Below are 27,365 nucleotides of genomic sequence, written 5' to 3'. Positions count from 1 at the left end.
ATTTTAAGAAACTAAAGTACTACATAAAATATCCTTATGAACTTTACAGGCAACAGCAAAAAACCTTGTGCAAAATATCCAGACAGACATAGGAGCCCGCTTGCAGGGAGGGCAGGATACAAATATGAGGAAATAAATAATAAATACTATACTTTTTAAAAAAATGATAGCCTGATATAGTAATAATGAATATTTGAAAAATGCACCAATATGGTATCTCAAGATTTGCTTGTTCCCTCAAGCCGAGGAAAGCCATTTTAAAATATTTCATCGCTACCAGATCTCACTATGGAAAATCCGTAACTTGTACAGTGCCCACTAATGTTATGCTCGTATAATTCTGCTGAAGCGTGTTCATCCTTACGAAATAAAAATGAATAAAGTTGCTCCTACGTTTGTTAAACAAAGCAAAAAAAAAAACTGCAATATTACTACAGTACCATAACAACATTCAAATTGCTTTTCTGAATGGGAGCAGTTTGATATTCAGTTTCCAACAACTCTCAAGTAGGCCCATGTGATAATGGTCATCCCTGACAGTTCCCAGCATTGGCTTTTTAATCTGGGTGCAGTTTCTTTACACACAGATCTCACGGACGCATCTTAGAAACACTGACTGCTCTACATCAACTCCTCTCATTGATCTTAAGGCCATTATCACACCTCACGCCAGCATAGTCCATAAATTAATTATGGAATTTAATTACTTATGCAAGGTATGAAGATCCAGTCACAAAGCGACCCTCTCTACAGCCGCGTAGTCTTCCTCCTCCCAGTACTTAACTGCACCGGCTGCATATCTTTCACTGTTGGTGGTACCCAAGCAAAGAAGAGCCTATACATTGGCAAGATGGCAGGCTCTTCCATCTGCAGTCCTCGGTGGAAAATTTAAAAAAGATTCCTTTGGACCAAAGACTTTGTATGTGTGGATCTAATGAGACTGAAACAGGTGAACACATATTACTACATTGCAATAAGTACATGGATATCCATGTGATGTTTATTGCCCCCTTGCTACATTCTTTCTCTGGACGTTCTGAAGAAAAAACTACAGAGAGTTTTTCGAAAGGGACCAACTCTCAAATAACTACTAATGATGTGCAAATTTTCTTGTGGCTACTTATGGAATACACTACTAATTGTGGCTGCTTATGGAATAATTATATGCAATACTAATTATGTGCAAAATTTCTTGTGGCTGCTTATGGAATACATCAGAGATTTACAGCAACAAACTTATTTGTTTCACCTTAGGGTAAATTAGTATTTTTATCCAGTTCTATATTACTTTTTATGATTGTTACCTTTATGTCTTATTCTGATCTATGATTGCGATAAATGTTTTATTTCATAGCAAGTTATTTTACAAGCCTTATTACCTAGTCTGTCAGCCCAATTCAGTTGTTTCATATAAAGATATCTCTTGTGTCTTCCTCTACCTGGTGCAAGTGATCACGCTTGCTTTCAAAACTAGTTTACTTTCACGTTTATTAATCTCGCCCTATGTATGTTCCCGTATCTAAATTGCCAACTTTTAAAAACCTCCGAGGTGCAAGCATTTTGATTGGGGTAAAAATAAACTGTTGTGCCAAATATGGAACTGGATCAAGCTGGTCTTAATGAAAGTGTAGCACAATTGTAGACAGAGTTAATCCAGTCCAAACCCAGTGACTTTGATGGATTAGACTGGAGAAAAACGAGCACAGGATTCCACTGGTTTTTAGGAATATGCTTCCTCACACTTAAAAACTCTAGTGGCATAGAAGCTAAGAGCCAGGATGTGAATCATCATCCCCGACTGCTTCAAATTTCACTTTAACCTTGAACTCAGCAGTGTCCATGGGCAAGTCACACTATCTCAGACCCGAGAGATGGTATAGTAATACTCAGGTCTGTAGCTACAGTGGGGCATCTTGGGGCCATGCCCCATTAACTTACAGCCACACCCCACAAAATTCTCTCTTAGAAAACTTTTTTAAAAGTTCCTTCACCAACCAGCCGTAACCCAGAGAGCCTGTGCCTTTCCAACGGTTGGAACGGCGCAAGGGGAGGTCTTCTTCTTGCTTCCTCCACGGCCGGAGGGGGGTGCTTGCCCCGGGCACTGAAGTAGAGTGGGCACCAAATTGGGTATGGAGTCCATTGTGTTCTATGGGACCATAAGACAGAATGGCCCAAAAGGGGGCAACATTTTTTAATTTTGCCCCCCCCCTCAAAAAACATGTAGATCTGGTTCTGGCTTCCGCTGCTGACTTCAGCTACAGAAGCAGAAAGAAAACCCAGCAAGCCAACTTTGGCTGCAGATGGGATCTCTCCGTTTCTTTCCCCACTCCATCACCCCCCTCTCTCCCACCCCCCAGATTTCCCAACACCCCACCATCAAACATTTTCTGGCTATGGCCTTGGTAATACTGATCTGCTTTTACACATTATTGTAAGGACAACAGAGATGCTGGGCTGAATCAAAAGTGAATTTTCTTCTAATACCCACCATTTCCCCCCCTCTCACTTCACAGTCTCTGATTTGGTCCTGGTTCAGTTTCTGGAGCTCCCCATGTCCCAAGAGCAGCACTTTGGGGTGGTTCAGAGGTCTAAAGTGGAAACAGAGGCAAGAAAGTTCTTTTCTGCTGTGTTAAGTGCTTTCTGCTGATGGAAAATTAGCAGTGCAATCTTAGGCAGAGTTACACTCTTCTAAGTCATTGAAGCCACTGAGCTCTGAATAGTGTGAGTCTGTTTGGGATTGTGCTAAGATCGGAATCCTGCCCTTTGCTAAATGACATGCTCAGCCATTGCAAATGCGGCGTAAATGCAAATCCATAATGATTATAGTCACACATGTATGGAAAAGAAGAGCAGAAAAACAAAGATGTATCGGACAGGTAGGTTTATGGAAAAATAAATGAATAAGGAAGGGGTCATAGCTAAAATCTCTGCATACTGGAGGCAAAGATTCCAGATTACGTTGCAAAGCTGTTGTTGTTTTTTAATGCAAAGATTTAAAACGAAGAGACCAGGGTAGAAACGGGGCAGATGCAGAGTTCTCTCGCACTGATCACTGAGCTTAGAGAGCAGCAAACCATGATGGGGGGCATAACTGATGCAAAGTTAAGCATTGTTCATGCTCAGTGGAAGATTTAACCAACATGTTTAATAGTGCAATCAGGGCCAGCCCTGCCACTAAGCAAACTAGGTGATTGCCTAGGGTGCTGACCTTCTGGGGGCATTGAATTGGGTGCCCCTCGTGTGACTCAGTGACGTTATCAGTGCAGGAAGGGGCGCCAGAAGTTAGCCTTGCCTAGGGTGCCGGACGGTCTAGGGCCAGCACTGAGTGCAATCCTAAACAGAATCACACCCTTTTAAATCTATCCCAGCCAAATAAATAGGGTTCCAATTAGTGTTTCATTTTGGCTGGAGCATACCCTGTGGGAGTTCGGGGGGAAGGGATATAATCCCTTTGTATGAATTCAGGGAGGGAAATAAAATCACTTCTCATAATGGAGACCGATCTTTGCTGCTGACCTCATGCGAATATGTCATTTGCTCCCCCTGAACAAGAAATGCCACCCCCATCCCATCGACCTGGAAGCAGAGGGTCTTTGATAACTACCAAATAAACTAAGTCCCATTGCATGTCAACTGCCTCAGTCCCATTGCATGTCATTGCATGTCAACTGTCATCAGATAACAGTGAAAATAGTCCTAACTGCTACATGTCACCGGTCAAATGTTTGAAGGGTTTGAAGAGTTATCCATCCAAAACTAAGCCATTTGACATCTCACTAAACCTAACTGAAGTCTGCTGCCTGCCCTTGACTGGTGCGGGAACAATATATTAAAATAATCAAATATCAAAGAAACATTTCAGATTCTGAAATTCAAAGAACATCCAATACCAAATATTGTCCAGTGTGCCTTAAACATACAGAGAGCGTGTATCAGCAACACAGAGGAGAAAGTGCGGCAGAATTTTTCAAAGCAAGTCTATTTCAGCTCTCTAATAGACTGGACTTTATTTTTATTTCCATTTATTTATGGAGAATATTAATATACTATGTTTCTGCCCAATCACGGCCACCAAATATCTTTTCTTAGGGAAAGGTATTTGAGGAATGACAACATCAGTGTACATCTAAAGTTAAAAGAGTTAAAAGTATAGAGCCAGGAATAGATTTGGCTGTTTTTTTAAGGAAAAATAAAACCCATCTTGTCAAAATCCAGAAACATCAACAAGAGACCTAATTTCCATCTGAACAGCCCCTTAAAGGAAAAATAAAACAAAAAATCACCGCACAGCAAAGCGCTGAGATAAATTCCTGCGGAAATGTGTTGTGCTAAATGTTCTGAATAACCACAGATAATTTCCTTGGGAATTAAATCCTTTTATGTTTGCAGTCAGTGGCAAGGACAGAGACAAATTTTCCCTACTAGAGCATAAGAACATAAGATCAAGATGGGTAGCCATGTTTGTCTATCTGTAGCAGCAGGAAAGAGTAAAAGAGTCCAGTAGCACTTTAAAAATTAACAAAATTTTGTGATGGGGTATAAGCCTTCATGAGATATCTGAAGAAGCGAGTGGTGACTCACAAAATCTCCTACCCTGCCATCCGGGCTTTTTTTGTAGCAGCAACTCCTTTCGTAGCAGAAACAAACGACATGGCAGACTTCTTTTAACCATCCACCAGGGCTTTTTTCATAGCAGGCACTCCTTTGCATAGTAAGCCGCACACCCTTGAAGTAGCCAATCCTTCAAAAGCTCACACGGCTCTTCTTACAGGACCTACTGCAAGCTCTTGGAGGATTGGCTACATCAGGGAGGAGTGGCCTAATACGCAAAGGAGTTCCTGCTAGGGGGGGAAAAAGCCCTGCCCGCCACAAATTTTGTTAGCCTTTAAGGTGCAACTGAACCCTTTTTGATTTTGCTACATTTGTATACTGTGAGTTTCTGGTCACAGTTTCTACATTTGTATACTGTGAGACTACACCCCTGCTGAAACCACTCCAGAACCCCTGATCCAGCTCAGCTTGTCGGAACATCCCCAGAGAAGACACACTTCTCCAATCTTTACACCCTTACAAAGGCTGCCCTTGTCAGATCTTGGTTTGCTAGGTCCCAAGCAAACCTAGAGAAGGAGGCACACTGAGCAATATGATGCATGCATGTTTACCCAGAAGTAAGCCCCCACCTTATTCAGGTTCAAGGTTTTGGAGTTAACCTTTAAGGCCATAAAGGGTCTGGGACCCACTTATCTTTGGGACTGCCTCTCCTGGCTTACCCCCCCTCCGCCCCCCCAGAAGAGCACTGTACAGAGAAGAACTGACTGGCGATCCCCAGCCTGAAAGACATCCAACTGTCCTCAACCAGAGCCAGGACCTTTTCTGCCCTGGCCCCAACCTGGTGGAACTCTCAGCCGAATAACCAGGGCTGGCCTTAGACTGTCTGGCACCCTAGGCATGGCTAACTTCTGGCATCCCCCAATAACATCACTGTGTCACATCGGGGGCACCCAATTTGGCTCCCCCAGAAGGCCAGTGCCCTAGGCAATCACCTAGTTTGACCCTGCGAATAACACTGATGCCCTTTGGGACTTAATGCAGTTCCACAGGGCTTATAAGGCAGAGATGTTCTGCCAGGCTTTTGGTTGAGGACAACGACAGTTTCCGCCTTCCCTGGCACTTTGTCTCTCGCCCGGCTGCAAATGTTCACTTGCATGCATCTAATGAAGTGAGCCCTGACCACAAAAGCTTAAGCTGAAATAAATTCTGGGCACCTTTAATTTGCCACCGGGGATTCCCATCTCCTTGAAACACCAAAAACACTTTCCTCGGTATAATGGGAGTCACTTCCAAGCAAGCCTATTGAGGCTGGTTGCCTAAGAGGGCCTCTGCTTTGCCTGAGATCCATGAGGTTCACTCAGAAAACAAATGGCATGGCAGGCTTCTTTGAATCATCCACCAGGGCTTTTTTTGTAGCAGGAACTCCTTTGCATATTAGGCCACACACCCCTGATGTAGCCAGTCCTCCAAGAGCTTTCAGGGCTCTTAGTACAGGGCCTACTCTAAGCTCCAGGAGGATTGACTACATGGGGAGGGGGGTGGCTTACAAAAAAAAGTCCTGCCATCCACCAATCCACACCTGTTAAAAGCTGGGATCCCCAAAACTCCATTGAATTAGTAGGACCAGTTATTGGTTGTTATGAAAAGGAGGGTGTGGTCTGCCTTCCTTACTAGTTCCCCTATCCTCAGAATATCACTGTTTATTTTTTAAAATTTTGTTTTATTTCCGTTCTGCCTTCCTCCCCACTGAGGGCCGAGAGTGGCTCAAGTCATTCTCCTCGCCTCCATTTTATCCTCACAACAACCCTGTGGGGTAGGTTAGGCTGAGAGAATGTGACTAGCCCAAGGTCATCCAGCCAGCTTCCATGGCAAGATTGGGGGTTCGAACCCGGGTCTGACAGGTACCAGTCGGACACATTTAACCTGTATACCACACTAGCTCTCTCTTGTTAATCCAATGAGGAGTCTTGCCCCCCCCCCAAAAAAAGTGAGGAGTTGCTAAAACCCACCTGCTGCCTCTAAAAACTGGGGAGCAATCCAGACGCCACTTAAGCCTAAGTGTGTTTCGGTTTTTCCTTCTTTAGGCGCTTTCCCGACTTCCCCAATGGCTGGCTCAGCTACTTTCCTGGTGATAGAAATCCTGTTCGTTTGCTTTGCTTTAGAATAAACTTGGGGCACCTTTACAACCAACAAAGTTTTATTCACAATTAAGAAACCTAACGACACAGACATCAATCTCCGTCTCCACTTCTGACGTTTTTTTTCCACCCAGTCAACCCAAACTGACGCTTACCAGACCCCCAACTTGATATCCTTTTAATCTGCTAAAAACAGTTTCACTATTTTGCATCCTTAATTCGCTGCCTCCTCTTCTCTACATCTAGGACTGCTCGTTCCCTCCCATAGGATGGTGTGCTGAAGGGGGCTTTTTGCACAGGAAAGCTTACATTCCAAATGAAACTTGTGTTGCTCTTCAAGGTGCCGCTGGACTCCAACTTTGTTGCATTGCTTGAGACCAGCAGGGCTGCCCACCGGGATCTATTTGCTTTGCTCCGCTGTACTCTGCACAGAGCCAGTTTAGTGTAGTGGTTAAGTGTGCCGACTCTTATCTGGGAGAACCGGGTTTGATTCCCCACTCCTCCACTTGCAGCTATTGGAATGGCCTTGGGTCAGCCATAGCTATGGCAGGAGTTGTACTTGAAAGGGCAGCTTCTGTGAGAGCTCTCTCAGCCCCACCCTCCTCGCAGGGTGTCTGTTGTGGGGGAGGAAGATATAGGAGATTGTCAACCGCTCTGAGAGTCGGATTCAGAGAGAAGGGTGGGGTATCAATCTGTAGTCTTCTCTTCTTCTTCTAAGCGGAGTTAGTGTGAGCTAGCTCACAGATTTTTAACCTCCAGCTCACACATTTTAGTTTTAGCTCAGGGGCACAATCATTTATGCAGCAGCTCACAACTTCAATGCCAGTAGCTCACAAAGTAGAATTTTTGCTCACCAGACTCTGCAGCTTAGAGGGAACATTGGCTAGCATCACCTCCCCCCCCCCCACACGATACAATAAAGAATGCGGAAAAGCCGGGGGGAGGGGAAACACTTCCATGCGGGGGTGGGGCGGGGCTCTGTGCCCTGCGAGGTGCCCAGATCTTGTTTTCCAAAGCTTCTCCAAACGGGCTTCGGAGCCAGCACCTCACCTTGGGACCCGAAGCGGAGTGACACCTTTTTCGAAACCCCTTCGCGTCAGCGGGTTTAAGTCAAGTCAATTTCGTGAGCGACTCGAAGCTCAACAGGTTTCGATCGATCGGCGAGGGTGGGGCGGTCGGTCTATTGAAACGAATGGGGTTTACTTTACGGCGGGAGGCAGTGGGGAGGTGCGCTCTCTGTAAACTGGAGCGAGAGAACAGCTCGGTCCCGGCCGTCGGGGCGCCCCGAGAGAACCTCCTCCGTCCTAACCAGGTTCGCTGGGCTTCGGAACCTGTTTCTCTGGGGCTGAACCGATTGCCGACGGAGCTCAAAGAGGCGGGTGGGTCTCCGCCTGATCCTCGGGGCTGCGTCTCTTCTCCTCGGGGGGCTAGTCTGCGGGCGGCGTCCCGGGGGTCTTCAGCTCCAAGGACCAGGCGGGAGGGGGTGGGGAAGGCCCCGGAGAGCCGCCGCCCGCCTGAGCAAACCAGGCCAGCCGCACCGCTAAGACCAAGCGGGTTTTGTTCGAGGGAGACGAGCTTTCCGCGGCGGATGCTTTCAGGACAGCAGCCTGTGCGCACGCGGTGGGGTCCAACCGGTTGCCTTCGACGCCAGCTGCCAATTTCGCACTAGACCTTCAGTCCTCCGATCCTCGAATCAGAGAAACCAACTCGATGACTCGATGGTTTTAGTGCAGAATGTCGGTTTAAGGGACAGGGCTAAACTAAGACTAAAGATCTAGTGCGAAATCTAGTTTTGCACCGAAGAAGAAGAAGAAGAAGAAGAAGAAGAAGAAGAAGAAGAAGAAGAAGAAGAAGAAGAAGAAGAAGAAGAAGAAGAAGAAGAAGAAGAAATTGGATGTATACCCCACCCTATTCTCTGAATCTCAATCTCCTTTACCTTCCTCCCCCACAACAGACACCCTGTGAGGTGGGTGGGGCTGAGAGAGCTCTCACAACAGCTGCCCTTTCAAGGACAGCTCTACCAGAGCTATGGCTGACCCCAGGCCATTCCAGCAGCTGCAAGTGGAGGCGTGGGGAATCAAACCCGGTTCTCCCAGATAGGAATCCGCTCGCTTAAACAGTACACCAAACACCGGAGAAATTCCTTTGGCCACCGGGAGTTCCCCCCGGCAGACCCTACGGACGCGCTCCGTGGGTTTGTCTCTGGTGTGGCCTTGCGGGCGCTGCCTGCCTCCGCCTCCGGTTCAGGACCGGTCTGGGGCTCCGCGAGTCTGGCGAGAGACGTCTGTCTGTCTGACTGGCGCGCTCCATGCGATCCGCGATCCTCTTCTCTGGAATCAGGGGGGATCCCCTCAACAGCCGGAGAGAGACAGGGAAGCCCTATTGGGAGAAGCGGAGCTGCGCAGCGCCCGGGTACCCGACGAGCGTCCGGCGACTACAGGCGGATCGGGGCCAGCCTGGCTGCCCCTTTGACTCTATTGCTCATCCTCGCCAAAAGGACCATCGTTAACATCAATAGCGTCGCCGCTGGCATCATTAAGATCGAACTCGTTCGCACATTGTTAGCAGCGGTCGAGGTAGGATGGTCACAGCGACGGGTTAACACTGAGAACTGCTACCGACAACACCAAGAGCACCGGCTGCTTTGCTCACCCGGATTGGGGGGCTATTTTATTAATATTGATAATTGATTTAAAAAATTAAATCCGAGGAATGTTATTTGTGTGCGCGTGTGTATACATTTCGTGCGCGTGCGTGCGTTATTCAGCCTTAACTATCATCATTAGTTGCTATTCGTCATAATTAAGCAGCCGTCGTTGTTGTTGCTGCTTGTTGCAATCGTGAAGACACCTCCGCAGTTCCCAAAAGGGAGCTAGATCTCGAACTGCAGTACACCTTCTACTAGTCAAATATCCGACTGTGCCAAGGAATAAATAATAACGGTGGTGGTAATAATGTCATTTCCAGTGTATCGCCAGCTTTTGGGGGGTGGGCAGTGATTTGGGGAATAATAATAACGGCAGTGATGGTTGCTGTTATTCCACGAGCCGCAAAGGCGGGCGATGCTTTGGAAATGACATTTCCAAACCAGGAAATCCGAGAGCCGCCTCTGCGAGCGCAGGGCAGCCAACGGATCTCTCAATCCGGACCCGACGCTGAAGAGAGCGTCTCTTTAGTCAGCCCTAAAAAGGTAAAGGTGGTCCCCTGCGCAAGCACCAGTCGTTTCCGGCTCTGGGGTGAAGTTGCTTTCACAACGTTTTCACGGCAGATTTTTTACGGGGTGGTTTGCCATTGCCTTCCCCAGTCATCTACGCTCTCCTCCCCCCAGCAAGCTGCGTACTCATTTTACCGACCTCGGAAGGATGGAAGGCTGAGTCAACCTCGAGCCGGTTACCTGCAAACCCAGCTTCCGCCGGGATCGAACTCAGGTCGTGAGCAGAGGTTGGACTGCAGGACTGCAGCTTTACCACTCTGCGCCAGGACCCCCAAACAGCGTCCCTTCTTTCCAGTCGACGGCCCTCAGTGAGACTTGGGGCCAACTTGGCTGCGCGCTCAACCGCTTTCGGCTGCGGTTCCCAGCCCGGGGGGGGGGGGGGTCTCAGCCGGGCAGCACAGCCTGCCTCCCCCCCCACCCCCCCCATGGCCAATCGCTCCGCTAAACCGGGAGAATCTCAGCCTCAGACCGATCTGCAAAAAGGACCGACCAAAGCGTTGTGGTTTGCTGAGATGGAGAGGGGCGCTCTCTTCCTTTGTCATGGAAATGGGGGCGTCTCCCCCCACGCACACACCACCTTCTGGACCGAGAAAGATCGCCCACTCACAACACTCAGAACGACTGGACCGGTGGGGGAATAGGTACCCCGACGGATTTCGAACTAAAAGCATCAAGTATTCACTCCTCTTTTGAGGATGGTGGGGTACTCTTCAACTCTCTGTCCGTCTCTTGGAGACTAACCGATGGCCGACGGGAATGAACCTCCTCCGGGCCCTTACTACAGCTAAACCACTTGGTGTTTGTTTGTTTGTTTAACAAGACTGGAGAAATGCTTACCGCCTATAAATAAATGTATGGCGTAGCTGTATTTGAACACAGGGGCAGATGGACTTCAGTGCCTCATTGACTTCTTTTTAGCTATCTGAAAACCCTTTATGGAAGAGTTGGATTGTATAGCCCGCTTTTCTCTACCTTAAGGAGTCTCTGAGCGGCTTACAATCCCCTTCCCTTCCTCTCCCCGCAACAGGCACCTTGCGAGGGAGGCGGGGCTCAGAGAGAGAACTGCGACTGCCCCAAGGTCACCCAGCAGGCGTCATGGGGAGGAGGGGGTGGGGGATCAAACCCCTTTCTCCAGACTAAAGTCCCCTGCTCTTAACCACTACACCACGCTGGCTCCCTTAGAGATGCTTATGTGTAGCTCAGCCACCACTGGTGTTATACTTTAACCGATCTAAAGTTGGGAATCGAGTTCCTGGAAGATCAGAAGGAAACTACACACACACACCCCACAAAGATAACTGAACGGGGCAGAGTTCCGATCTTGAAGGTTGGGGGACATTCCCTAAACTATCAGGGAAGAAGAAGAAGAAGAAGAAGAAGAAGAAGAAGAAGAAGAAGAAGAAGAAGAAGAAGAAGAAGAAGAAGAAGAAGAAGAAGAAGAAGAAGAAGAAGAAGAAGAAGAAGAAGAAGAAGAAGAAGAGGAGGAGGAGGAGGAGGAGGACGACGACGACGACGACGACGACGACTACAGATTTATACCCCGCCTTTCTCTCTGAATCAGAGTCTCAGAGCGGTTTACAATCTCCTATATCTTCTCCCCCACAACAGACACCCTGCGAGGTGGGTGGGGCTGAGAGGGCTCTCACAGCACCTGCCCTTTCAAGGGCAACTCCTGCGATAGCTATGGCTGACCCAAGGCCATTCCAGCAGCTGCAAGTGGAATGGCCTTGGATTAGCCATTACTGACGAAAGCCATAGTGTTTGGGGTAGTTTGTTTTCGGTTTTTCATGAAGAATTTGGGGTGCCATCCTAAATAGAACCTGCAATCAAACACACTAAATCACTTTCAAACCACTTCCAATGCATTTCCCAACTGGAATGTATTGTGTGAACTAGCAAAATCCAGTTGGAAAGTGGATTAAAAGTGCGTTATTTAGTGTGTGACTGCAGCCAAATTTACTTTTTTTTTTTATGCCCGCTGACGTCAATCGTTCTAAAATGCGTATAACTCTGCTTAGGAGGACACTGCGCCTAGCCCGCCACCCGCTGAGAAAAGAGGGTTTGTTCGGGAATCTTCGGCTCTTCAGTCAAGCATGCCTAAGTTTAGAAAGCACAGGAAGGGCATTTGTCATGCCAGTGAGCATTCTGATCGGCTGCCAGCTCCGGGGATGGATTTAAACTTCTGCGCTGAAGAAGGATTTCTAACATTCGAGTCAGATGTTCAGAAAAAGTCAAGGGTCGCTCTTTTGAATAGGCAGCCGTGTCGTTGTTAGAGTGCTGGAATGAGATCTGGGAAACCCAAGTTCGAATCTCTGCCCTGCGCTGCCCTGCCATGGAAGCTTATTGGGTGATCTTGGCCCACTCCTGCACAGTTTGGTGTAGTGGTTTAGTGTGCGGATTCTTATCTGGGAGACCCGGGTTTGATTCCCCACTCTCCACTTACAGCTGCTGGAATGGCCTTGGGTCAGCCATAGCTCTCGCAGAGCTGTCCTTGAAAGGGCAGCTACTGTCAGAGCTCTCTCAACCCCCACTTACTTCACTATTGTGGGAGAGGAAAATAAAGGAGATTGTAAGCCACTCTGAGATCCAGGGTATAGGGTGGGGTATAAATCCAATATCTTCTTCTTCACTTCACCCTAACCTACCTCAAAGGGTTGTTGTGAGGATAAACTAGAGAAGAAAGAAACACCCTTGATGGCAGAAAGGTGGGAGATGAATTTTGTAAATAAATAACAAAAAAAATTAATCAAGAAGGAGGCTTATTTTGCGCGAATACAGTGAAGGAGATGAACGGCTTTGAGTCTCCTCCGGGAAAATACAGTAACCTCCACTGCAATCCTAAAGACACTTTCCTGGGAGTAAGCTCCATTGAATAGACTGTAGTAGAATTCAGAGTAGACCTGCTTAGGATTGCTCTGTAAATACACAAACAGGCTGTTTAGGTCTGGCGCCTAAAGTGGAAGCAATTCCTACTCGGTTTGATGAGGTTGAGGGTGCAAAAGGTGTCGTTGAGGTCCGCTTGCGGTGTGGGTGAATCCACCTGCGTTTAATGGGCCTTACTCCCGAGTAAGTAAACCCGGCTCCTTGAGGCCTCCTTGATTCCAACAAGCAAGTTGGACTTTAGGTTTAAGGCAGAAGCCTAGGCATGCTTCCTTGGGAGTAAGCTCGCTAGAAGGCGCCTAAGAGAGTGCCGTCCTTCCATTGCCTCCTTGAAATCAGAGAACGGACCACCGCCCTCCGGGATTGCACCGTTCACTTCGGGCTGCAATCCGCCCTCTTTCACTGGCGTTTAGAGGCCGGTCAGTATTCCTTGAAAGCCACGTTAATAGGAGGGGAGGATCATTTAATACCGACATCTAAGAAGACGCAGGGAACGACTTGAGAAGAGAGCAGTGCCTTGAAACCCTGGCATTTTACGCATCACCTACTACCTGGTCCCTTTTTAACTGGAGAGACCAGGGATTGAACCCGGGACCTTCTGCGTGCCAAGCTGACGCTTTGCCAGGGAGCCACACACGGAGCGCTGGGGTTTTTAGACAGGGGCTTTATGAAGCCAAGCTGTCAAGATTCGATGAGCACCGAGGAGCAGGCGGACGATTCTGTGCCTTGGCTCTCCGGCCCCTCTGCTGGGCTTGTTTTCTCTAGGGTGACCCGTTGCGAATCGGATCGAAACCCCGATCAGGGCAAAGCTGCCCCGATACTCCCTGTGAGCTGTGGAGTCTTGTGAGCAACAAATCCTACTTTGCGAGCTGCTGCACAAATGAGTTTGCTCGGGGGCCATCCTTCCTGCGCCAAGACGAAAATATGTGAGTCGGAGGCTAAAAAACCGATGCGCTAGCTCACGCTAACTCAGCTTAAAGGGAACACTGGCTGCCACCGTCCTTATTCGGATCAGTGTGCCCAAGCCAGCCTTCCAGTTACAGAGCTCTTCTTCCGGCCAGAAAGGAGGGACGGTGGCTCAGTGGTAGAGCATCTGCTTGGTAAACAGAAAGTCCCAGGTTCAATTCCTGGCATCTCCAACGAAAAAGCGTCCAGGCAAGTAGGTGTGAAAAACCTCAGCTTGACACCCTGGAGAGCCGCTGCCGGTCTGAGTAGACAATACTGACTTTGATGGACCGAGCAGGGTCTGATCCAGTAAAAGGCAGCTTCATATATGCTCAGAAGTTAAAGTCATTCTAGACAATACAATAAAATAGAGGGGGAGAGGAGAGAGAAGAGACGTGGCTGAGTGACTGTCGTCTCAGGGCAAACTGGACTGTTTTAAGTGACAATAGTCTCAGTTCTTGCAGATTGGGATATTCCCCACCACCACCAATAAGTATGATCTATCACTACTGATGGAGTTGTCTTTGCAGGGTGTGTCCCCCCCCCCCCCAGCCCGCATTTGATGCAAATTATATCGTCTTAATTAATCTGTACTTGAATGTGTATCCCAAGGGCTGGGGCAAACAAGGCCATCTCTTGTTTGCACTTTCGCAAACTTTCCAGCGAAACAGAATTCTTCCTCAGACCAACGTCAGAAAAACTGCTCGGTGCTCTCCACGGTGTCAAGTTAGTCAGAGATTCGCTGGCCCAACACTGGCTGCATGCCCTCTCCCCCACCTCACACTACAGATAACCTAGACAGGACACAGGCAATGTTCCCTCTAAGCTGCAGAGTCTTGTGAGCAAAAATTCGACTTTGGGAGCTGCTGACCTTCAAGTTGTGAGCTGCTGCATAAATGAGTGTGCTCTGGGGTCATCCTGCCTGAGCTAAGACAAAAATGTGGGAGCTGGAGGCTAAAAATCTGTGAGCTAGCTCGCGCTAACTCAGCTTAGAGGGAACACTGGTTACCAGGCCAGTGTTAAAAGAGATATACGTACATCTTCCCCGCCCCCAAACCTAGAAGGCGTGAGAGCGAGCAGGCAAGCTTTTGAACATAAGAACATAAGAGAAGCCATGTTGGATCAGGCCAACGGCCCATCCAGTCCAACACTCTGTATCACACAGTGGCCAATGATTTATATATATATACACACTGTGGCTAATAGCCACTGATGGACCTCTGCTCCATATTTTTATCTAACCCCTTCTTGAAGCTGGCTATGCCTGTAGCCGCCGCCACTTCCTGTGGCAGTGAATTCCACATGTTAATCACCCTTTGGGTGAAGAAGTACCTCCTTTTATCCGTTCTAACCCGACTGCTCAGCAATTTCATTGAATGCCGCGAGTTCTTCTATTGTGAGAAAGGGAGAAAAGTACTTCTTTCTCTCCCTTCTCCATCCCATGCATAATCTTTTGAGTTACACAGAATTGACAGACAGACATAACCTTTATTGGCATAACAGAAAAGAAATACAAGTTCCAAAGGAAAATCAAAATGGGACACAGAATTCTTCCGCAGACTATGGAGCAGATGATCCTATGCCCGGACGCTCTGCTAGAAACTTATCCCTCAGCTGGCTGTGGCTCACCGTTAGAGTATCTGCTTGACTAGCAAAAGAGGTTCCCGGTCCAATTCCCAGCGCGTCCAGTAGGAGAGAATGTGAAAGACTGAGAGGACCCTGGAGGGACCAGGCAGGAGGTGATGGGAAAGGCCTCTGCCTGAGACTTTGGAGAGCCGCTGCCGGCCTGAGCAAGCAATACTGACTTGAATCGACCCAATGGTCTGGGTCAAGTATAAAGCAGCTTCACGTGTATTCATGTGACCTTCGCCAAAGATCTTTGCAGAGGCCAAGAAGAGGGATCCGGGGTGAGCAGACTCACAAGGGGCCAGCAGAATGCTGGTAGGACCTGGACTTGTACACCGACCTCGGCTCTATTGCAGAAATTATGCATTTCCCCCTCCCATGATTCCTGAGGTTGTGCCTATGAGATAGGTTGATGCGGCCTAGAAGAAGACAGTAAGATTTACACCCCGCCCTTCTCTCTGAATGAGTGTCTCAGAGCGGCTTTCAATCTCCTTCCCCCACAACAGACACCCGGTGAGGTGGGTGGGGCTGAGAGAGCTCTCCCAGAAGCTGCCCTTTCAAGGACAGCTCTGCTATGGCTCAGCTATGGCTGACCCAAGGCCATTCCAGCAGCTGCAAGTGGAGGAGTGGGGAATCAAATCCGCACACTTAACTACGACACCAAACTGGCTCTCAACAGCGAACTTGTACCCGGCCCAGAGACAGCAGGACAACAGTGCTTTGTACCAGAACCTTAACCCACACACACAAACACACCAAGTGCTGGTTGCCAGATTTGGTGGCACTCCGAAAGTTTACCGAAAAGTGGCAAATACCACTGTCTAACTCAGCTAAAGAAAATCAAAACACATTTACTCGAAAGTAATTTACATTGCCCGAGTTTCAAGCCAATCTTGCAGTGGAAATCGCGGCGCAACGAGCCCCTTCCCGCTTTTAAATCTTTCTTTCTTTCTTTCTTTCTTTCTTTCTTTCTTTCTTTCTTTCTTTCTTTCTTTCTTTCTTTCTTTCTTTCTTTCTTTCTTTCTTTCTTTCTTTCTTTCTTTCTTTCTTTCTTTCTTTCTTTCTTTCTTTCTTTCTTTCTTTCTTTCTCTCTCTCTCTCTCTCTTTCTCTCTCTCTCTCTCTCTTTCTTTCTTTCTTTTTCTCTCTCTCTCTTTCTCTCTTTCTTTCTCTCTTTCTCTCTTCCTTCCTTCCTTCCTTCCTTCCTTTTTATCCGTTGGTTTCTCTAAAGGCGATTTCCGGAGATGTTCGGGGTGGGGGAAGAGGGCTGCATCGCTAAGCCTGATACCCCAGGCCGAGGGGTCAAACCAGACGAGCGAGGAGAATTTTGTGCAGCGATTGCTTTAAAATGCAGCTCCTCCGAGTCTCGTATCTAGAACATCACGTTTTTAAAAATGGCCCTAGAAGCTTCAACTCACGTCCATGGTTAGTGTGAGGAGGAGGAGGGAGTTTTATATCCCGCTTTTCTCTGCCCTAAGGAGTCTCAAAGTGGCTTACAACCGCCTTCCCTTCCTCTCCCCACAACAGGCACCTTGTGAGGTTGGTGGGGCTGAGAGAGAGAACTGTGACAGGCCCAAGGTCACCCGGCAGGCTGCGTGTGGAGGAAGAGTGGGGAATCAGACCCGGCTGCCCCATCAGAGTCTGCCGCTCTTAGCCGCTACTCGATGCTGCCCTAAGTAACTCGCCAATGGTCGCCCCTGGAGGGAGCAACGTTCCCTTCCCCACAAGCTGAGCTCCTCGAGTAGAGAGGCCGGGCCTCGCTCTGCTATCTCACCCACGCCTGTGCGACCGGGATTGTGCCCAAAATGGTTGGTGAAACGAAACATCTCTTGGCTTTGGCAGCCCCACGACCAAAAGTGAAGACCGTCCGCTGGCAGGAAGCGCCTGGGAGGGTAGAAGGAATTGCAGCCCCGCCGGCTTCCTGTGCAGACAGCGGCCGCCAAGATGAAGCTAGAGTCAAGACCACTAGGCCAGCTGCACCTTCCAGACCAACAGGAATTTTTGTTTGGGGGGGGCGGGATACGCCTCCAAAGCCTATACCCCCGAGTCCAAAATCTTGTCGGTCTGCATGGTCCTACTGGACTCGAATATCGCTGTTCTTTTGCAAACCAATTCGGTAACTATTTTTCCAGAAGGCACCACAGTGAAACTGTTTGCCCGTTAAAGCTGAACTGGATCGTCCCGCGATCGACGTTGCAAAAGAGAACTACAATTTCGCCTGGCACGCAGAGATCTTTTTTTAAGAGACAGAGAGACAGGCAAAGAGACAGAGACAAAGAGAAACTGAGACAGAGAGACAGGCAAAAAGACAGAGATAAAGAGAGACTGAGACAAAGAGACAGAGAAAAAGAGAGACAGAGAGAGACAGAGCGCAAACTCCTCCTGAGTGGATGCCAGTGACAGGTAGAGCACTGATAGAACCGGAAGTGCAAAAGGAGGTCGAAGCTCTTTGTCAATTGCACTGGGCCGAAGATCTCCCCGCTGCGCGCTTCAAAGGCGGGGGAACTGTCACGTGAGGCTGTTGTTACCTTTGAAAAACGACATCTTCCTCGGGACTGAAAGGGACGTGTGGAATTGTTACAATTAGGGTTGTTGTTTTTTTTTAAAGACTGCCTTTTAGGCAGAATGGGGGTGGCACAGGTATTTAATTCCTCGGGAAATAATGCAAACCGACCACCGGAGCTCACTGAAATCTGTGGCCATTTACAGGGCAGCTCTAGGGTCATGCCTTTCTAAACCCGCTGAAATCAACAGACAAGATTAGGCTGCTATCACACGCACTAAATAATGCACTTTCAGTCCTTTCAATGCACCCTCCGACTGGATTTTGCCAGTTTGTACAAATAAAATCCAATCGGGAAGTGCATTGAAAGTGCATTATTTAGTGTGTGTGGTCGCAACACTTAAAATAATGCGTAAAAATCCAGCTGCAAGACGCCTTATTTAGTGTAGGGTGAACACACTAGAGAACACGGTATACAGTTGCGCAGCAAATGCAGTTGGATCTGGCGAGGGGAAGGGGAGATGGAGGTTCTGGATAGCTGTCTACACATTCTACCAGGGCTTCTTTGGGTAGAAAAAGCCTAGCAGGAACTCATTTGCATATTAGACCACACTCCCGAAGTCTCCAATGTTTTGCAAAGGGCTTTTTGAAGAAAAAGTCCAGCAATAACTCATCTGCATATTAGACCACACCCCCCTGACACCAAGCTAGCCGGAACTGTGTTCCTGTGCGTTCCTGTTCAAAAAGCCCTGCATTCTACCACTATATAAAACCAGAGAATCTCTGAATTATATAAAGCCAGAGAGTCTCTGAATGTTGAGTCGCTGGAGGGAGAAAGTAAAGATCCAACAGTCCTCCGAAAAACGAGTTGCCCCCGTCGGGAAGAATGCTCTGTGATCAGGGAACCAGATGACGGATGGCACACACCTGGAAAGGTTGGGAAAGTTAACGTCCCTCCTCCTTGAACCAGACCTCCTCGGGCGGGAAAGAATCCATATAAAACTAGGAGAGGACGGCCGCAACCTACTGTGGCTTCCCCGCTGCTAAAACGCCAAGAGCGCCTTCAACTGTCCCAAGATCTCCCCCGCCCCCGCCCCGCGTTTCCCGAACTACCTGCGGTTCAGTGTTCTCTCGAAGCTAGCTCACAATCTTTTAGCCTCCAGCTTACACATTTTTGTCTCAGCTCAGGAAAAACGGCCCTAAAGTAAACTAATTAATGCCAGCAGCTCGCAACTTTAAAGCCAGTAGCTCACAACTTTCATGCCAGTTGCTCACAAAGTAGAAGTTTTGCTCACAAGACTCCAAAGCTTAGAGGGAATCTTGCTCCGGTTAGTTCTGTTTTCTGGAATCAAACCGCAGAGAGGCAAACGGGGGACCCGGGAACTTGAGGGTTCCTGAGATCCAGAATTAGATGGGCTTCCGCTGTTGTATCTAATAAGGACCAACTTCCCTGTTCTGTGTTGAGAATCTTTGCCCAGGCCTCTTATTATAGTCTCCAAGCCACGTGGCAACATTTGCAATGAAAAATTCTGGCCCCGTGGGATCCAGCAGACAAAACAGCGGTTCATCCCCGGCTCCGAGTCTTAAACAGATTGGCTTTTAAAAGAAATATCCAAACCCCTCTTAATGTGTTCGGGGATCGGGGAATTATTAGTCTCCAGGGCCACTTAGACCGGATTAATGACTTAACACCTTTCGCTTCCCTGCGGTGGTTTTAAAGCAAATCTAGGCACACTTCTTCGGGGAAGGGGGAAACCCCGTGGAGATCAATAATATGTGCATCCTAGTAAATAAATGCATTTAAGGACAGATCCAAGCGGGCAGCCGTGATGGTCTGAAGCAATAGAGCAAAGCAGTAGACAAGTTGCACCTAATAAAACCAACTCCGTTTTATTCAGAATGTAAGCTTTCGTATGCTCTAAGCAGACTTCATCAGACAAAACTGGAATGGGAAGCCATTTTTAAATACAGAGAAAGTGGGCAGTGAGTTGATAGGTAGAGTCATGGGAATGTTTTTTTGCAGATTAAAAGAATTCCAAATTGAGGTCTGTGTTTGTTTGTTAGTATTGTTAACTGGGCTGTGACAACAGTGGAGGGTGATAAAAAGCAGACATGTCATAGGTGTGAAGTGCCATAAATCTGGTTGTCATTCTCGCTTCGTTAGTTGTGGGTTTAAATGGAGGGCATTAGTATCTCAAGAGGTTATAATATCATTCTAGTTTGCCATTAGAAAAAAAAGAATACATTAAAATATAGTGGAAGATGGGCTAGTATATGTAATAAGATAAACAGCCAATATCCCCATTTGAGTATGTCAATACAAAAAACCAAAATATTCTGACAGTATAAGGATGGATTCCCCCGCTCCCCGCGGGAGGGAAACCGACAAACACCGTTCCGGTGCCACTTAAGGACAGAGACTATTCGGAAATATAATTGTACCAGAATGATAAAAGGTGCGGCCAAGTTCAGTCGGTGGATATATTGCTGCAGAGAAATCTTGCAAGAAGGAGCCGGTCTTTTCTTACGCAAAACCGCAGTAGCAAACCGGTATCGCCTATGCTGGAATTGGAGAGCGTGTCATCTCGAATGCAAAGTTATTTTTATTTAAAGGAGCACGCCAAAGTACGTCAGACTTTTCTTCCCGCCTAAAAGCCGTTCTTGGTGGGCACCGAAACAGTGGGAAAGAGGGACTAGGAGAGAAAGGCCGTCTGACAATTTTCCCGCATCCGTTTCACTCTGTTCCACTTCCTCTCTCGGCGCCTGGGAAATCTCCGCGGGTTTGTCCAGCGATCTCCAATGGAAACCAAAGATCCGCAATCCACCCTGAACTGAAAGCGTCTCAGCCTTCCTCCAAGGGACCCAGCCACTTTTTCACCCTCACAACAACTCCGCGAGGTCTGTCAAGTTTACATTCTCCAATCACATGAGAATGGGTAGGCTCCAAGAAAAAGAATCCAGATTGAATGCGGATCAGCGGGAGCGAATTCCAACACAATTTCGCAGCGATTCCAAGCACTTGGGAGGGTTTTCTTTAAGGATCCTGCATCCCATAGTCCTTGGGACATCTGTCAATCTGGCTCCCCCACCCCCCACCCCGCCAAATAAAGTGGTAAGATCCTAGCTTATAGCAGACTGGAGAAGCCCGGGGAGGAGGGAAGAGAGATAGCGAGGATCTGGGAGGTTTTTAAAACGCGATCCAGCCAGAGTGGAGAAGCCCTGTAGGTTTCAGTGCAGTTGCAAGACTTCGATCAGATCTTAGCTTATAGCAGACTGGAGAAGCCCGGGGAGGGGGGGAGAGAGAGAGCGAGGATCAGGGAGGTTTTTTCAAACGAGATCCAGCCAGAGCGAAGAAGCCCTGTCGGTTTCATTGCAGCTGCAAGACTTCGGTCAGATCTTAGCTTATAGCAGACCGGAGAAGCCCGGGGAGGGGGGGGGGGAGCGAGGACCAGGGAGGTTTTTTAAAACGCGATCCAGCCAGAGCGGAGAAGCCCTGTCGATTTCAGTGCAGCTGCAAGACTTCGGGTGCATTCGCACTTACACTATATAACGTGTTTTGCAACTGGATTTCCGCTATTCTTACCACAGTAATAAATCCAGTTGCAACATTTATTATTTGGTGTAGTGTGAATGCTCCCTTTGAACTTGGGCTGGATCCTGCGCCGGATAACTCGTCCGTCCCAAAGCCCAATGTCCGTCCCACACCCCATCTATTGTTAATTCATCATTGCCGGGGCATAGAAATATAACGAGCTTGTTTAGCTGAATAGCCCGGGAATAACCCGATCTCGTCACATCTGGGAATGGGAAACTAAGCAAGGCCGGCCCGCGTTAGTATTTGGATGGGCGACCTCCAAGGAATATCAGGGGTGGGACGCGGAGGCAGGCAACGGCGAACATCTGAACGCCTCTTGCCTGGAAACGCCCCCCCCCCCCCACACACACACACAGTCGCCAGAAAACAGCTGGGCCCTGAAGGCACCGTCCCCCATCGCTTGGCGCAGAGTCCAACGGGGCCTACTCCCGGGTAGAAGCACAGCCTGCTGCAAAGCCCCGAAAGTGCAACCGGGCCAGCAATTCAGCATGCCCCCGAGGTCTCAGGAAACTGCCTTGGAAAAAGTCAGGCCCTGGGACCGTTCAAGGTCAGGGATCGTGCACTCTTTGGATTGCAGCGCCTCCCCCGGGCCTTCCCGCTCCCTCCGCCTTTGAGCGGTGATGTCAGGGGATCGAACCTGGGACTTCCGGGCCCTCCATCCCAGGCGCCATCTCTCCCTCCAAGGACTTCCTAAGACCGGTTCCTCGAAGAAGGATCACGATGTAAGGGGAGGGCGCCGGATCTTCCAGCTGCCCCGGGACTGCAGGGTCCCTCCGTCCCCAAATCCCCAAGCGCATACAAAGCCCTCGAGTCTGGAGAAGGCCAGAATGGAATATTTTGCATCTGGCGGGGAGAGCATCGCTTTTGGGCCCACGTCTCTCCGCTGCAGCGCTGGGGGGCCAGGAAAAGAAAGGTCCCCCGTGCAAGCACCAGTCGTTTCCGACTCTGGAGTGACGCTGCTTTCACAACGTTTTCACAGCAGACTTTTTAACGGGGTGGTTTGCCATTGCCTTCCCCAATCATCTACACTCCCCCCTCCCCCCAGCAAGCTGGGTACTCATTTGACCCACCTCGGAAGCATGGAAGGCTGGAAGGCTGAGTCAACCTCCAGCCGGCTACCTGAAAACCCAGCTTCCACCGGGGATCGAACTCAGGTCGTGAGCAGAGCTGAGGACCACAGTACTGAAGCTTTAACACTCTGCGCCAGGGGGCCAGACACGTGTTTATATGACTGCAAAGAGCTAGCCCCACCCCTCCCTGCAAACGGTCCTTGAAATGGATGGAAACGGTATTATTTCGCCTGTGTGAAAGCGCCCCTGTTGGGTCAGGGCGGAGCAAAGGGGTCAACAGCAGGGCTTGAGCGTCCCGGCTCTGTCTCCCACGGCCGGGGAGCCTAAAGCCAATTCCTCTCCCTCTGGAAGAGAGAGGACCACCCCCGGCCCAGGCCGTCCTTGGAGCCTTCGACGGTTCCCCGGATCCCCCCAGAGGGACAGACCAGCGATGGGCTTGCTGAAAGGAGCCTCCAGCCGAGCTTCCCTCGGCTTCCCGGGGCTTTCATTGGAAGGCCGGACTTAGAACCGTTTCCAGCCAGCGGTTCGAGAAAGGACTCCGCGCAACAGCCCGAATTGAAGAGCAACCAAGCGGGGCGCCGGTGCTAGCGAGGAAGCGTTGGAAACAGACACGCTTCTTTCGAACCCAACCGAACCAAACCTGCATTTTCTGAAAAGGAAAGCGTGACGGACCTCATTCCTCGTCTGAAGAAGTGGGCATGTACACACTACAGCTTTAAATCTGGTTTAACGCTGTCCTCAGACTGACTTTCAACCGTAGAATCATAGAAGCAGAGAAACCAACTTTATGACTCTACGATTCTCCGGTTTTACAGCAGAAAAATCAGTTTGGGGACCGAGTTAAACCAGGATTAAAGCTCTAGTGCGAAACTGGTCTGAAAGCTCCCATTCGGAATAGAACTGTGTTGGTCTCAAAGGTGCTCCTGCTCTGTTCTGCTGCTTCACACCAACACGGCTGCCCACCTGGACCTCTCTCCAAAGGGGTTGTTTCTCTCTGAGGAAGGATGGAGAAGACTGCAGGCTGAGAAAGAAGGCGCGGTTGGAAAGATCTCCTGGCCAAGGCCTCAGCCAAAGCCGGAGACCTTCAGCTGGAGCTTGCTCAGGAGACCTTCTTCTCCGCACGGAGCCTGCTCGAACCGAGATCTAGTAGAGCCGTTTGGACTTAGAAGGGGGCCGGGCCGCAGCATTCTGTTCAGGGCTCTCTTGCAAATTTGCGTATCAATTTCACCCGTGACAGCGTTAGGGTGAGCTAGCTCACAGTCTTTTAGCTCAAGAAAGATGAGTTAAGCTGAGTTAGGGTGAGCTATCTCACAGTTTTTTTTAGCTCAAGAAGGATGGCTCCAGAGCAAGCTACTTTACGCAGTGGCCAGATCGCTGGCTCACAACCAGTGTTCCGTCTAAGCCAGGGGTGGCCAACGGTAGCTCTCCAAATGTTTTTTGCCTACAACTCCCATCAGCCCCAGCCAGCATGCTGGCTGGGGCTGATGGGAGTTGTAGGCAAAAAAACATCTGGAGAGCTACCGTTGGCCACCCCTGCTCTAAGCTGCAGAGCCTTGTGAGCAAAACTTCTATTTTGTGAGCGACTGGCGTTCAATTGGTGAGCCACTGCATAGATGAGCGCGTGCTCTGGGGGTCATCCTTCCTGAGCGAAGACAAAAATGTGTGAGCCAGAGGCTACAAATCTGTGAGCCAGCTCACGCTAACTCAGCTTCGAGGAACACTGCCGACAACCGAAGCTGAGTTAGCGTGAGCTAGCGCACAGTTTTTTAGCCTCCGGCTCACACATTTTTGTCTGAGCTCACGAAAAATGGCCCCGGAGCAAACAGTAGCTCACCGCTTGAATGCCAGTCGCTCACAAAAGTAGAATTTTTGCTCACAAGAATTCACAGTTTAGAGGGAGCATTGCCCGGGCCTATTTCTCCCGGCGGGTCCTGCCTTCATAAAAGGCATTTCCTCCCCTCACCCTGGAGTTTTAGCAAAGGTGTTTCTACCAACCCGAACCATCGCCTGGCTAACTTTGAGTGCGGCCTCCAGTCCGGCGCGCAAGAATTGGTTCTTTCCCGAGTTTCTACTGTCCCCCAAAAGCCACTCACACGACCCGGAGACCCCGCCTAAGACAGGGGGTAGGAGACTGTCCTCCACACACGTGTCGGCTTTTCCTTTGCATTAGTCTAGTCCTAGTCAACACCCGGGCGGGAGACGAAGGGATGGAGACCCCCGGACTCCAGGCTGAAACCTATCAGGATGAACCGATTCGGAAGGAATCTGGAAATAAGCTGAGCCTGAGTTTCTGGTACCGCCATGCTCACACCCCCCACCCTTTATTTAAAATGTTCTATTTAAAAGGAATAACACAATTTTTTGTCTCTCCCCCCCCCCCGTCGCCCTTTTCTCCCACCTCCCCGGCGATTCACGGGGGCGTGATTCAGTTTTGTGTTAAAAGGATCCCAGATTTCTCAAGCCGGTTCAATCGAGGGCTGCGATCGCACGTGCTAAATAGTGCAGCTTCAATCCACTTTCAGCGCACTTCCCAATTGGATTTTAATGTGTCAATTGACAAAACCCAATTCGAAAGTGGATTGAAAGTGGGTTAAAACTTCATCATTGAGCATGTGTGGTTGCAGCCCTCGAGGAGTGAAAGAGGTTGGCTGGGGTAGGCGTTGTTACCCGCCTCTAGCCCTCTGGAGCAAGGCGGTCGCGACTGGAAGAAAAGCTTGAGACAGAGAGAAGGCAGAGAAGGCAAAGATCCATTCCCCGCCGGAAGAGTTTTTAAAAATTTTATAGGTGGAGATTGGGGAGGGGGGCGTTTTAAATCGATGCAACTGGTAAAGACCTGTGTATTTTCTGGCGCTAAAAGGCTAACGGAGTAGGACGGCTGCGTCTTTGCGGATGCGCCGGCAGCTTGGGATAGGGGATTCCGGGACTATCTCCTGCGCAGACCCCGTTCAAGAACAGGAGAGGGCGCGCACGGGGTTGGAGTGCAGGAGAGAACCCGGCGCCTTTCTAAAACCGGCTGGCGCTCCGGACGCAGCACTCCCCGGCGCACCCCTGCCTGAGTCTGCGGGCAGGCGAGGCAGTCCAGGGTCACTTACCGTCCTGCTGCTGAGTGTCGCTGCCGCTGGTCAGCCCGGGCGATTCGAGCAGGCTCCGGCCGCTCTCCCCGACGCCCTCGTCGCCCTGAGCCGCCGCCAAGTCGCCGGCTTCCTCCAGATCCAACAGGTGGCTGACGGAGAAGTTCTTCTTGGCCTGCAGGCTGTCCAGGTGGCCGGCGGGGCTCTCCAGGCGGGCTGCCAGGGCCGGCGGGGGCCTCTCCAGGACGTGAGCGTAGCTGGAAGTCATGGCTCGGGGCCCCCCGGCCGGGGGACGGCAAAGGCGAGGCGAGAAGGAAGGGCTCCCCTCCAGGAGAGACGGGGCGCCCGGCCGCCAAGCGTCTCCTCCGCGCCCCGCCGCCGCCTGCCGCTCAATGCCGTCGAGTCCAACTCCCCAAGAACAATCCACAGCCCCGGCGCCCTGCGCGGCGGCGCCCCCGAGGCCCAGGCAAGGCTCTCCGGTCCCCGCCGGCTCCTTTCCGCGCTCGAACGCGCCTCTCTCCCCGCCTCCCTCTCGCCTCTGCCCGCCTGGGCGCGCTCCTCCGACGGCCGGCCCAGGGAGAAAGAAGGCAAGGAGGGGCGGGCCGACGGGAAGGGCGGGGAGGCTGGCCGCTCTGGGCTCCGCCGACGGACTGAGCGCCTCTCCGGATCGCAGGAGGAGGAGGAGGAGGAAGAGGAGGAGGAGGAAGAGTTGGGGGGAGCGATTTTTCCGCCCCCTGTTAACCCCCTCCGCAACCAGCGGCTCTCTGGCACTTCAAACGGCGCAGCCTGGCATGTGTGGGTTGGGGAGGGGGGGGGAGCTGCCGGCCAGACCCTGGGGAGGGCAGAGCCAGACTTAATAGGAGCCTCTAATTACGTGGCAAAGGCTTTGTGCTGTTTCTGACGTTTTACAGACCTCCTTCCTCCCCCCCCCACCCCCGGCGAGCCCCCCCTTTCCTTTTACCCTTTCCAGGCCAGCCTCGCCAAACGCACATTCGGGTTAACAGATCCCCGCTACGCTCCCGAGAGCAACAGCGCGAAAGGGGAACTTCTTTAGTTCAGATCGAAGAATCGCAGGCTTTAGTTCAGATCGAAGAATAGCAGGCTTTAGTTCAGATCGAAGAATCGCGGGAGGGCGGCGGAGGCGGCGGCTCCCGATCCCGGTCTGCTTTGCCGATGAACTGCTGGGAATGAGTTTAAGATCCAGTTGGAGAATCTCATTTTGGGGAGGGTGGAGATTCTGCTCCCCGCACCCCCGCTAATCGGTCTCGACTGGACTTAAAAAAAAAAAATGCTGCTTCTTCTACAAAGTTTTGCTTTGAGCCATGAAACGCCGACGAAAAGAAGAGACGCCAAAAGAAGCGAGCAGAGAGGGGTCCCTCCTTTCTCTTGCCTGCATTAAATCGCCCAGAGGCTGATTCACACGTGCCTGTGATTATTCAGTGTCTGATATTAAACCTATAGGAACAGACTTCATTGGAAAGGATTTGTTGTTGTTATGGATAGGAGAGCGCTGCCTGTGGATGCGGATGCAACAGTGCATTCACACTGCAGGGTCATGGAAGGACACTGCAATTGGCAATGAAAACAAGCCTTGGTATAATCAGAACTGTTATATTCAAGGGGAGTGCTGCTGCTGTTAATTGCCACAGTCAGATGTTTGATTGGTTAATGATGTTCTGCAATGTGGGATCCAGTCAAATTCTTCTCCTCCTTTTTTTTCTTCTTCTCTTTCTTTTCTTCTTTTTTCCTTCTCCTTTCTTCTTCCCTTCACCAC

The 27,365-nt window shown here is 49.9% G+C and overlaps 1 protein-coding gene across 3 annotated transcripts in view; it reads right to left on the bottom strand.

The window, feature by feature from the left end:
* PRRX1 (paired related homeobox 1) overlaps positions 1 to 25,924 on the bottom strand; it is a 95,533-nt gene extending 69,609 nt beyond the window's left edge. For 2 of the 3 annotated variants that reach the window (XM_060233375.1, XM_060233377.1), the window contains exon 1: positions 25,613 to 25,907. In XM_060233375.1, coding sequence (XP_060089358.1) covers positions 25,613 to 25,859 — 247 coding nt within the window. In that variant the 5' untranslated portion in view covers positions 25,860 to 25,907. Of the gene's footprint in view, positions 1 to 25,612 lie in introns of all 3 variants that reach the window. The other variant, XM_060233376.1, reaches the window with a different exon arrangement.
* Between the last annotated feature and the right edge of the window lie 1,441 nt (positions 25,925 to 27,365).

The sequence above is a fragment of the Heteronotia binoei genome, chromosome 2 (genome assembly GCF_032191835.1).
Source record: "Heteronotia binoei isolate CCM8104 ecotype False Entrance Well chromosome 2, APGP_CSIRO_Hbin_v1, whole genome shotgun sequence".
Classification (NCBI taxonomy): Eukaryota; Metazoa; Chordata; class Lepidosauria; order Squamata; family Gekkonidae; genus Heteronotia; species Heteronotia binoei.
This window is presented reverse-complemented; position numbering and strand designations above follow the sequence as displayed.